At 52.0% G+C, this 11,549-nt stretch overlaps 1 protein-coding gene across 2 annotated transcripts in view; it reads right to left on the reverse strand.

The window, feature by feature from the left end:
• The window catches only part of CDHR2 (cadherin related family member 2), a 26,345-nt gene that overhangs the window by 10,039 nt on the left and 4,757 nt on the right, over positions 1-11,549 (reverse strand). For both annotated transcript variants that reach the window (XM_023531885.1, XM_023531886.1), the window contains exons 2-16: positions 11,104-11,170; positions 10,777-10,848; positions 9,289-9,428; positions 9,087-9,140; positions 7,770-7,859; positions 5,899-5,988; positions 5,378-5,503; positions 5,152-5,298; positions 4,996-5,071; positions 4,781-4,896; positions 4,424-4,657; positions 3,304-3,459; positions 3,061-3,222; positions 2,680-2,741; positions 2,205-2,448 (exon numbers count right to left, since the gene is read on the reverse strand). In XM_023531885.1, the coding sequence (XP_023387653.1) occupies positions 2,205-2,448; positions 2,680-2,741; positions 3,061-3,222; positions 3,304-3,459; positions 4,424-4,657; positions 4,781-4,896; positions 4,996-5,071; positions 5,152-5,298; positions 5,378-5,503; positions 5,899-5,988; positions 7,770-7,859; positions 9,087-9,140; positions 9,289-9,428; positions 10,777-10,848; positions 11,104-11,155 (1,821 nt within the window). In that variant the 5' untranslated portion in view covers positions 11,156-11,170. The remainder of the gene's footprint in view (positions 1-2,204; positions 2,449-2,679; positions 2,742-3,060; positions 3,223-3,303; positions 3,460-4,423; positions 4,658-4,780; positions 4,897-4,995; positions 5,072-5,151; positions 5,299-5,377; positions 5,504-5,898; positions 5,989-7,769; positions 7,860-9,086; positions 9,141-9,288; positions 9,429-10,776; positions 10,849-11,103; positions 11,171-11,549) is intronic.

The raw sequence follows: 11,549 nt of genomic DNA on the forward strand, positions 1-11,549 counted from the left end.
CGCCACAGTCGGACACACGCACCGTCAGCACAATTTGACCCCCCAGGGCAGGGTCAATGGCCTCTCTGTCCAGGGGTCCCAGGTTTCTGAGGAGCCCTGTGTCAGGGTCCACTGAGAAGTTGTGGCTGTAGGGACTGGGCAGCAAGCTAAAGTACAGACGGCTGTTGTTGGTGCCTGGCTGGTCGTCGTCATGAGCCTGTGCAGACAAGCGGAATAGGGCAGCAGCCATCAGGTGCTCGCCAGTCTCCCAGCCTCCCAGCCACCCCCTGCAGTCTGGCCTCCCCTTCCAGAGCTGGCGCACGAGGGCAGTGACTGGGCCTGAAGCCAGTGGTTGCTAACCAATCTCTCAGCCTCAGTCTTCCAACTAAGAGGGTCAGATTAACAGCCTTGCGAGAGCTTCTGAGATCTTAAGCACCGAGATCATTCGTTCACCCAACAAATGTTTCCTGTGTACCTACCATGTGCCCAGCCCTGTTCTAGGCACTGGGAATCAAGCCAGGATCAAGACAGTCCCCTTATGGAGCTGATATTCTAGTGGGGAGGGGTGCATGGGGGCAGTATATGATGGAGTTAAAAATTTAAACAAACAAAAGAACATAAAATGAGTGGAAGTCTGACATGATTCTGATTTTCCCATGATGACTACTTCGGTGCTATAGTTTTTAAACAGCTGAATCTTTACCCAGTTGTGTGTGTGTGTGTGTGCGCGCGTGTGGTGTCCTGCCAGTGTCCTGAATGCACGCTTGGTTCGTCTTTGGAGTGATTCAGCACAGAGGATACAATAGGTTCGTTCACGCCACTGGGCCTTTGCCCACGCCCTCACCCTGAACGCCTTCTACACCTTCTCTACCTGACTCCAGGCCAGGTTGGTACCTCCCTCGGGCCTCCATTATCCCTGTGCTACCTTCAACAGAGCACAGGTGACACCCCTGGGTGACTGTCCAGTGTTCTCCCCTGAGAGTCACCTGGGGACAAGATTATGGTGGATGCATCTCAGGGCCCAGCAAAGGAACTGGTGCCTAGTAGGTGCTCAGCAAACGTGGCTTTGAATCCAGAGCTGGGCTACTCTGACTTGGAATCAATTCTTTCCCCTTTGTCCCTGACCACCCCCACCCTCAGCTCTTTCATTTCAGTTCTGCTAGAATCTTGTTTATTAAATGCCTCCTGAGTAGGCAGCCAGAAATGGTTTTTCCAAAAGCCTGACCCCATCTGTTCATCCCTCAGCACTCTGAACTCAGGCCAGCTACTTCACCAAGCATTTCTCAGGGTTCATGCTGGGCACTGTGGTTACAGCAGCAGATCTGACGTACTCCCGCCCAAGGAGCTCACACACCAGGGTGAGAAGCATCACAGAGCAGTGGGGAAATGCCCAGGTCTCAGGGCAGGGAAGTCTGATCCCCAAACCAGTGCTGCCTTCACTGGCTGTACAACCACAGAAGAGTCACTTAACCTCTTTGGCCTGTTTTCTCCTTCTGTGAAATGGGGACCATTAGAGCATCTACTTCACAAAGCCTGTCAGAAGATCAGGGATGAGAACGTGCTCTGGAAAGGACACAGCCCCAGAAAGATGGGTGGGCTCCGTGGCCACATGTATGTTATTCTGATGACCTGGCTTCCTGCTTCTCACGAGACTCCCTTTCAGATGATTCAGAGAAGTCTCCTTTGGAGCCAATAGTGGGTTTTAACCTCATAGACTCTGTGACCCCAGCCATCGATCTCATTTCCTTTTTTACTTTGGCCATTAGGAAGCTCAGAACTAAATTTTCAGCCTATTCCTAGTAATCATGTGGCTCTGAGTTCTAGGTCTACCTTTGTGTCCTTTAACAATGCCATCCTTATTTTCTCTCTTTATTCCTTCCATTGTTTATCTTATTTTTTCAACTAAGCCACTTCTAATCCTTTTCAGAATGAAGCAGAGGCCTGAATTAAAAAGAGCAATACATTTTTGAGGGCTTGCTCTTGGCTAGGCTTTATGTCGAGCACTTTACATCCAGTATCCATCTCATCATTATTCGCCAATGACCTTGGGAATAAGTACTACAATTGCCCTCATTTTCCAAAGAGGAAACGAGGCCCAGAGAGACTGACTGACTTTCTCAGGGCCACACAGCAAAGCCCAGATTCCAACCCAGGGCCAGAACAACTACAGAGCCAGGCTCAGTGTCCTGCCCCATCCCACCCACCGGGTCCAGGCTGTCTCGCACCTGGATGGTCACGGAGACATTGCCCGTCTCTTCTTGAACAAAGATGATGTAGGAGCCGATGACCACTGGCGTGTTGTCATTGATGTCCAGCAGGTAGATCTGCAGCGTGGTGGAGGATGACAGGCCCCCGCCGTCTGTGGCCTGCAGCGTGACATTGTACACCCCCTGCTTCTCCCTGTCCAGCAGCTCGCTGTCTCTCACTGTCACTGTCCCTGAGTCAGGATCCACCTCGAAGATGTCTGCCCTGTTTTGGGTGGCCAGATTGAGTGAATAAAAAGACAGCATACTCACTTAATTTTGAATTTCAACTAAACAATGAAACTTATTTTACCATGGAACATTCACAACCTACTTATACAAAAAAAGATTATTCATTGTTTATCTGAAATTACGATGTAAGTGGTGCTCTATATTTTATCCATCTACCCTAGCCCCACCACCCGCTCACTCCCACCCACCCACTCTGAAACCTCACCCGTTTCCTGGAAGGAGGCTGTAGGTGATGCGGCCCCCCTCGCCCGTGTCTGGGTCAAAGGCCTGTGAGGTAGAGACATAGACAATGTCATACTCTGTTTGCAAATGATGGCGCCCACTGCCAATTGCATGACTGGGGGACAAAGCTATCCTGCTTCCGGATACACAGGGAGAACCCTGACACAGATTCACACATAGGCTTCCCCACACAACCCCCATACACACTCACACATGATGCACGCTTCCTGGGACCTGAAGGCATCAGATGATATGGAGACTCGGGCAGGGCTACAGTCCCCAGTCTGCGCTTTTCTGTGTATCTCCAGCCCATCTTGACTCTGTCCCTCACGTACTCCTCTTGACCCTGTCCCTCAACACTCACGTGAATGCTGTCGGTGACCACAAAGCCATTTGCACTGTGCTCAGGGACACTGAGGTTGTACAGGCTGTGAGGGAATGTGGGCCTATGGTCGTTAATGTCTCTAAGGTAGATGGTCACCAAGGCAACGGAGGAGTTCCCGCTGACCAAGTCAGTGGCCACGACCTGAGGATGGGGGATAGGAAGAAGCATTGAGACCAGAGCACCCATGGCCTCAGCTCCCTAGTGCCCCAGAGCACCCCTCACCTGCACTAGCATCACCGTCTTCTTCTCATAGTCCACCAGTGACGGGACCTTCACCAGCACCTGAACCTCAGCCGAGCCCGCTGCCCGCTCAGGGGACACGCTGAAGGCTTCGGCATCAGCGCCCTCCAGGGATAGCAGGAAGGTACCATTGCTGCCCTGTAGAGTGGGCCATATGGTAAGGACCTCACGCCCTGCAACGCACCCACCCGCACCTTTTCCCCAAGACCTGGCCATAGCCTCCTGCTTTAGAAAACCCTGCCTGCCAAGGTCCCATAAGATGGGCGCTCAGAATACTGAGGCCCGGGGCCCTGGGAGGATGGGCTGGTCATTAGTCCCCACAAATGTGGGCTCTGTGGGCCCCAGGGTTGGGCTGCAGAGATAGAGCCTAGACACACACACAACCCACTCCCACGAAGCATCACAATAAGACTTCCTTACGGGACACTCCTCACCACCCTCCGCCACCCACATCAACACCCACACCAACACCTAGCATCACTCCATTACCCACGCCTCTCTCCACTCCTCACCCCACCACTCCACTCACTGCCAGCCACCAACTCAACATGCCCACCCACCTACCACCACCCAATCCTACCCTCCACTCCACATTTCATACCAAATGAGCACCTTCTACAGCTGTTCCTCATTCAGTACCATCCAAGTTGCCCACCACTCAGTACCCTCCACTTAAGAATACCCTCCAACTTCTCAGACTGCTCTGGGCTCAGCATGGCCCTCATCTACCACTAGCCAGTACCGACCCCAACACACCAACTGACCCCAACTTCACCAACCCCCAGCACCACTCTCTCCTCAAACACCACCAAAAACTTAACGTTACCCAGCATGCAGTACCAACCTCCACTCAACTGCCTCTCTGTTCGCCACCACCGAGCACTGCCCTGAGCACAAGACTACCCACCAGCACAGCACCTCCCATCATTTCCAAGTATCACCCAACAGCTCTGATTTTCGCCACCACTCATGATCACCCACCACTCACCCCTCACCACACACCACGGCACCTTACACTACGGGTCAGTCTGCACCTCCCTCCGCTGGCCGTCTGCCACCATCTCCCCCCCGCACCCCCCACCCCTCATCTGGGTACGCCTGCCTTGTCTGGGTCATAGACCACCATGGTGAGGTCGTCGATGGGGATGCGCGTGGAGGCATGTTCGTCCACGGAGCCGGAGAAGTTGACTTGGGCCTCTTGAGGGGTGAAGGTGCAGGCCAGGAGGCTACAGTTGAAAAACTCAGGTTTGTGGTCATTGACATCGGTCACCCTCAGCGTGACCCATATGCTCACCTTGGCCTCCTGCCCATAGATGTTAAGGTGCTCTTCGGTGGCCTGAGAACAGAGCAGGGGCCAGAGGTCAGAGGTCAGAGAACTAGCACTCAGAGAGAGTTGAGATCAAAGGTCAGAGGTTATAAAGTGGGGGGGGGGCAAGGAGGTGGTGGATCCCTCACGTACCGTGACCTGCACCTGCACCTCCTCATCCTCCTCCAGCAGCTGCTCACGGTCCAAGGAACCACTGACTCTGATCACCCCATCTGGGCTAATGTCAAACCAGCCAGGCCTTGTGGAGTCTGGCAAGAGCAGCAGGAATAGCTGCTTTCAGTAGCTCTGACAGAGCCCCTACCCCTTCCCTTGCCCCAGCCCCAGGCTGAGGCCACCCTCGTTCTCACTGGAGATGCTGTAGGTCACGCGGTCATTGATGCCTTTGTCTCTATCCACGGCCTCCACCTTCAGCACTGAGGTTCCCTGTAAGGAGGCATGGTCATACAGACCCTTTCTCTGCCTCTTGTCTCCACTCAGGATCTCCCCTCGGGTCCCCAGCACACCTGGGGTGCATCCTCAGCCACAGAGGCCGAGTAAAACTCTCTGACAAACTGGGGGTCCAGGTCTGGCTGGTCGATCACCGAGATAGACAGGAAGACAGGTGAAGAGCACTGCGTGATGAAGCTGTTTTGGTACCAACCGCCCGAGTCCTGAGGGGAGATGGGCCTCGTGAGCTGGACCGCAGTCCCAGTGCCCTCCCACCTGCGCCTGGGCCTGCACCCCACTCACACAGGCCTTCAGCTCCAGCTGGTAGAAGGCACTCTTGTTGTTGTAGCTGAGGCTGCCGTTGAGGATGATGGAACCATTGAGCAGGATCTTGAAGAGGTACTGGCTGTCCGAGGTGCTAGGGATGACCTGAGGCAGCGCACAGTCAGGCCTGGCTCCCCCATGCCCCTGCCCCAACGCTTGCTCTGAGAGACCTACCACTGGCCAGCCCTGTGACCTTCACCAGGTCACTTAACCTCTCTGAGCCTCCACTTCCAAGTCTTAGTTTCTACTACTGGATGGTATGACACAGACTCGAGAAAGGCTCAGACAGTGCCCCTGGGCAAGAGGGTGGGAAGAAGGGTGCTGTCTGCAGCAGGTATCCTCCTTCTGTCCAGAGTGGGTCCAATAGAAGGCTTAAGGACCAGGGCTGGACCACTGCATAGCTGCGGTCCTGCAGAGCCCTCCAGGCCCCTGCAGGTTGTGTGGGAGATGCTGCCCCCTGGTGGCCGTGAGGAGCAGTGGGGCCCACACTTGGCACTCACCCTTTCTATGTAGTACACCACGGCGCCCGCAGACCCGGTGTCTTTGTCGACCGCCAGCACAGAGAACACCAGGGAGCCAATGGGCAGGGTCTGTAACGAGGGACTCTTCACCTATGAGCTTTCCATCTCCTTCACGCCCGAGTAAGTCATGTCCCCGGCCCTGAGCTTCAGTGTCCCCAGCTGTCCCACAGGGATATGACAGCACCTTCCAGGGCCCGAAACCCAGTGTCTCACAAATGTTTCCTTTTCTTTCACACATTGGTTGGGTCTCTGGAGGCGGCCGGGCGTGGTGGGGGGGAGAAGGGCATAGAACAGAGTTCCCCCCATTCCTCCTCTCCCCATGCAGCCTCCCCACCACTTGAGCTGGCTTCTGATTTGCAGAATGATCATTCTAGAACCAAGGATCTGTCACTTTCCTGATCAGACATCTTTGTGAGCTCTCTGTAGCTTACAGACAGCACCCTGCAGAGCTGGAAGGTTCTTTTGGAAGGCCTTTGTCTCCTGGGACCTGGCCCTGCAATGCCTGTCCACACTTCACTCTTTCCATATGGAGGCCAAAGAGATCTTTGAAAATCATGAATCGCTCTTGTGCTAAAAACCCTCCAATGGGTCCCTTATTTTGCCTAGAATTCAGTCTATGCATTTTCCATAACCCTCCACGGGCAGGCCACTGCCCACCTCTCTGACCTCACTTCCTTGCTCTCCACCCTCTATCCTCGCTGGTTTCCTGGCTGTACTTAGAACACTCAGTGCTCATCCCCACCTCAGAGCCTTCGCATCTGTTGTTCCCCGGTCTAGAGCATCCTTTTCCTGGAGCATTCTATTGCCAGCTTCCTCTTGCCATGTAGGTCTCTGCTCAGGTGTCACTCAGAGAAGCCTCTGCTAACCATTCAACCTAAAGCAGTCCCCTCCTCAGTCACCTTCTCTCACTTTTCCCTTTTTATGAGTTTCATGGAGTTCAACACTGTCTAAAATAATCCTGCTTATTTAGTGCTTCCTTGATTAGTGTCTGTGCTCTTCACTAGAATGTGAGCTACTGAGGGTGTCCACCAGGTCTGTCTTGTTCACCAGATATTCTCAGCACCAAGGATAGCACCTGGACCATAGTAGGTGCTCCATCAGAGCCTGGCAAATGGCTGCTTGGCTTCACCTGGGGCCCTAACTCATGGGTCTTCGAAGCCACATAGTAATGAAGATTTGGGAGCGGGCACTGTTTGATGCTCAGGGACCACTGGGGTGCCTCTCCCGGCCCATGCAGTTCAAGGTGGGCTGCCTCCCCTTACTAAAGAGGAAAGCCCATAATACAGACCTAGCCAATCAGAGCATTCCATCCCTCCAGACTGATGAGCGCATGACCCAAAATGGGCCACTGGGTCAGCCCTAAGCTTTTGGCTGAGACAGTCTGTGTTGAAGCTGCACAATGGTGGGATGTGAACCTGGAGCTGCTGAAGACACTTTTATCACTGTAAGGGAGACGTGCCCCCCTATCCCAGAATGAAGGCAACAAGAGAAGCAGAGAGGTGGAGAGAAATCTCTTCTTGATGACATGGTTTGAGTACCTGGATCCAGCCATGCCTGAATCTAAATATACCTCTAAATTTTTCAGATATGTGAGAAAATCAATCCTATTTTTTTTTCTTTCAGAGCTGAAAGAATTCCAGTGCAGTCTGATTGATGGTCAAATGTTGCTGTGCCTATAGTTCATGGGGTTACATTCCCCTGAATCTGGTTCCAGCAGCCACCCCTTCTAGCAGGTGCTTTTCCCGGTCCCGGATCCCCTGCTGGCTCTCTTGGGTCCTTCCTACTCTTGAGAAGAGCTCCTAGGATGCCTGCCTCCCCCGCGACGCACACCCCATTAAGACAGATGTTACCTCGCTAATATTAGTGGAGAAACCGGTGTTTTGGAAAACAGGTGCATTGTCATTTCTGTCCTCCACGATCACCTGCATTTCCTTCTGCACCTGCAGGAAGAAAGCACAGGTAAGCCTAGAAAATGTCGGCTCCTGAAACAAAGTGAGGAACATCTGAGCCAAGGAGCAAATTGGCATAGTTTCTCAGGTGGACAATTAGGCGATGTTTGGGGTAACCTGTTATTTGATACAATTGCAGAAAAGTTGCAAGTATAGTACAAAGAACTCCCCACACCCTTCATCCAGATTTGCTCATTGTTTGGTTTCTCTCTCTTTCCATGTTTACTGAACCATTTGAGTGTCAGCTGCAGACCTCATTAGGTCACTTTTTAAAAATCTAAAATGTGCCTTTCTTATCGCAAGAATATTCATTTTAGCTTTGTTTGCCATCGTGTAAAGCTGTGGACAAGCTAAGTATCCATCAAAGCAGACCAGCTAAGCACCATGGTCTGTCTCCAGGCTGGGACAGTGAAGCGCAGACACAGAAAGAGGTTCAAGGCAGGTAGTAAAATGGACGAGGCAGTTCAAGACCGTATGTACAAAAGAATCCCATATGGGTTTCAAAAAATGTGCAAAAAACTGTGCTCTTTCTTTTGTAGATGCATATGTGTACGCGAACATCTATCGAAAGGGAATGAAAGAACACAGTGACAGTGGAAGGCCCGGGCCACAAAGCCTATTCCCCATCCTTCCTCATGTACCCAGACCTGGCTTCAGGAGGGAGGGGGCTGGGAGGGTTGCCCAAAGGGACTTGACCTTTACCTGTAATTTTGGGGATGTTTACAGAGAGAATGTATTCCTGAATATCCAAGTCATTGAAACGACTATCTTAAATGGATGGGGCTTAGGGAATATGTTATAAAGACATAACTCTCAAGTTTCACACACATAAGGCGCAGTGGTGTAAACCTGTTACTTAGAAAAATGAGAATCAATGCCAACACATTCAGCCAAAAGAATTGAAAGTGATCATCTCAGAGAAGCTAGAATAGGGAGATATTTGGCATTCTTTTTTTGTTAAAATGTATATTAATAATACAGTTACATTTATAATATAAACCATGTGCTTATATAACTGAATTAGTAATAAAGATTTAAATCTTGGTAATGGTGTGTAACAAATTAAAGTGGACAAGTATAATTTTGATTAAAATAAATATTCTTTTTTTGTTAACTGGGACTCTTTCTGCTTGTTTGAGGCAGGGGACAAAGTCAGGAGTGGGCCCCAGCCCCCTAATCACTGGACCACCCTCCCCTCCACATGCCACCTCCACTCACTGGGTTGTTGTGACCGTCGCTCACGGAGATGGTGACTGGGAAGAAGTAGAGTGTCTGCAGTAGGAGGAGAGAAAGGGCCCAAGGTAAGCCCCCACTCAGGGTGAGAGCACAGACAGGGCCCCCCCCACCGGATGCTGGCTCCCAGGGTTCCCCATGTCTCCCTGTCCCCGTCGCGGGGCTTTCGCAGGCTACTGTCCTTTACCTCATAGTCCAGTGGGCTGGCCAGCTTCACTTCTCCAGTGCTCGAGATGACAGTGAAAAAGTAGGCGTTGGAGCCACTAATTCCGTAGGTCAGAGGGTCCTCGTCCTGGTCCTTAGCTACCAACCAGAAAGCTTCGGCACCTGGAGACAGGACAGGGAATGCCCAGGCTGCAAAGCCCATCCCCCACCCTTACTCGTGTCCCCAGACCCGGCTTCTGAATCCCAGGGCAGAGTCTGGGTTCCGCCTTCTTTAATGCAGTCTCTTCCTTCATCTGGTAGCTTTGGATAACTGGGATCCCAATTCCGACTCTGCTGACTGCAAACTGTCCCCCAGCATTCACACCCACCTTTCTCTCAGACTAACAAAAACCCTGGATTTTGACCAGGACACATGACAGAGTAGAAGAAAGACCTCATTTCTCAGGTACCATTGCAGCAAGGTATGGGCATGCGGCTAATCAGACATGAGCAAAAGTAGCCAATCAGACATGAGCAAAAGTAGCGTGTGTAAAAATCCGGAGCCCGTCCTTAAAAGAAAGGGACGGGCCCCCTTGGGGTGTGGTGTGGACCCTCTTGGTCCACATGGAGGAGTGCCACACCCTAAGGAAGGCAGAGCCTGAAGACAGAAGGAGGAAAGTGCCTGACACCAGAAGCACAGAGCACAGAACAGCATGAGGAAGAGAACAGAGCCTCTGACAGCCCTGAACTCACTACTCTGGACAGGTATGCGAGAAAATGATAAACCCTGACCTTGCTTACACCTGTGAGGGGGGTCTGTTATGCACAGCTGACTCTACACCCCAATAAATATAGTCATCTACCATTTCTGCTTCCCCAGCTCATATCCTGCCTGCTGAGAATTTGGTACCCAGTCCCTGTGGCTTCGTCCAAAATGATGTTTCCCAAACATCATTCACTCCTGTACGCTGCCATGATCTTTACCATATCCATATCTCATTATTTAGGACTCTTCTTTCTTCTTTTAGTCAACTTACTACACTTATCGTATACACTTATTTTAAAAGCAAGTGTGAGATCACTATTATAAATAGAAAACCCACCTCATTTGCCATAGACAGAAGGTAACTCTACAAACAAAGGCAGTAAGAGCCAAGCAAAGGTGTTAACTTCTGGGGCGGGGGTTGGGGGAGGACAGGCAGGGGTGGAGAGAGATTAGCCAGTGTGAGAGGTGTAAGAGAAGTATTGGGACCAAATGGATACTTTCTCCTTGCGAAAACCAGAAAGATTGAAAGATGGGAAATGGAAGGACCATTCTCATGGGTGAATCTGAATTATTTGATGCCGTGTGAGGGCCCATGACCCAAATGCTGAAAAGATTCAAACTACTGGAACAAACTCCCTTCAGGCCACCTTTGCCCCATGGCACTCCCTGGAGCTGCAGGATGGAGAGCAAGCCCACATAGGAGCCTCTGGGACACTCTAGTGGGCAAGGGTTTGGCACAGTCTAAGCACAGGGACGGTTACTCACCCACTGGTAGGTCCTCAGGCAGGGTCACTGATGTCATGTTGGACAGGAACGTTGGGGCCACGTTGGCTGCCACTATAGGGGCACAGAGCACTGGAACATCTGGACACCACTGTAAAGACTGACCCCCCCACCTGCCCTTGTGGGAGCTCACACCAGCCCACTGATCAAACTTCAGCCCAGCTCACCCAATGGGTCTGTATTCCTCCCCAGACCTTCCCAGGGCAGCCAAGCACAGGGCTGGGTCAATGAAGCTGGGTATTTGCTGAGGAGGGAACCCCAAGGGTCCCCAGGTTAGTGCTGCTCTGGTAGGAGAGGAAGAGCACCCACCAGACACTGCAAAGGCAGGAAGCAAGAGGCAGGAAAGCCATGGCCATGCCATCCCGTCTGGAGGGACCTGGGGGAAGAGACATTGGGAAAGGAAGGGGCTTCCTCAGTAAGCGAGCCCTCATCCCTGTGGGTCTGACCCAAGCCCACCCACCACCACCCCTCAGCGGTTCTCCCCCAAGCTCCTATCACCCTCTGACCGTTTTCCAGATGTTCCAAGATCAGGGAGTCGGGAAAACCAAGACAGTTAGCAGGGTAGTTGAGCCTGTTCCAGAGCCCCGGCCTGAGACTGACCCTGAACTTGACCCCAGAGTTCAGTAGCAGGCACTGATCCAAGCACATTAGACACATGATCTTGTTATTCCCACAACTGTCAGGTGGCTGCTAAGAAACCAAGGCTGAGAGAGTAAGGGGCTTGCCTGAGGCCACATAGAGAATCAATGATAAGA

This window comes from Pteropus vampyrus, unplaced genomic scaffold, assembly GCF_000151845.1.
Source record: "Pteropus vampyrus isolate Shadow unplaced genomic scaffold, Pvam_2.0 Scaffold74, whole genome shotgun sequence".
NCBI classification, from domain to species: Eukaryota; Metazoa; Chordata; class Mammalia; order Chiroptera; family Pteropodidae; genus Pteropus; species Pteropus vampyrus.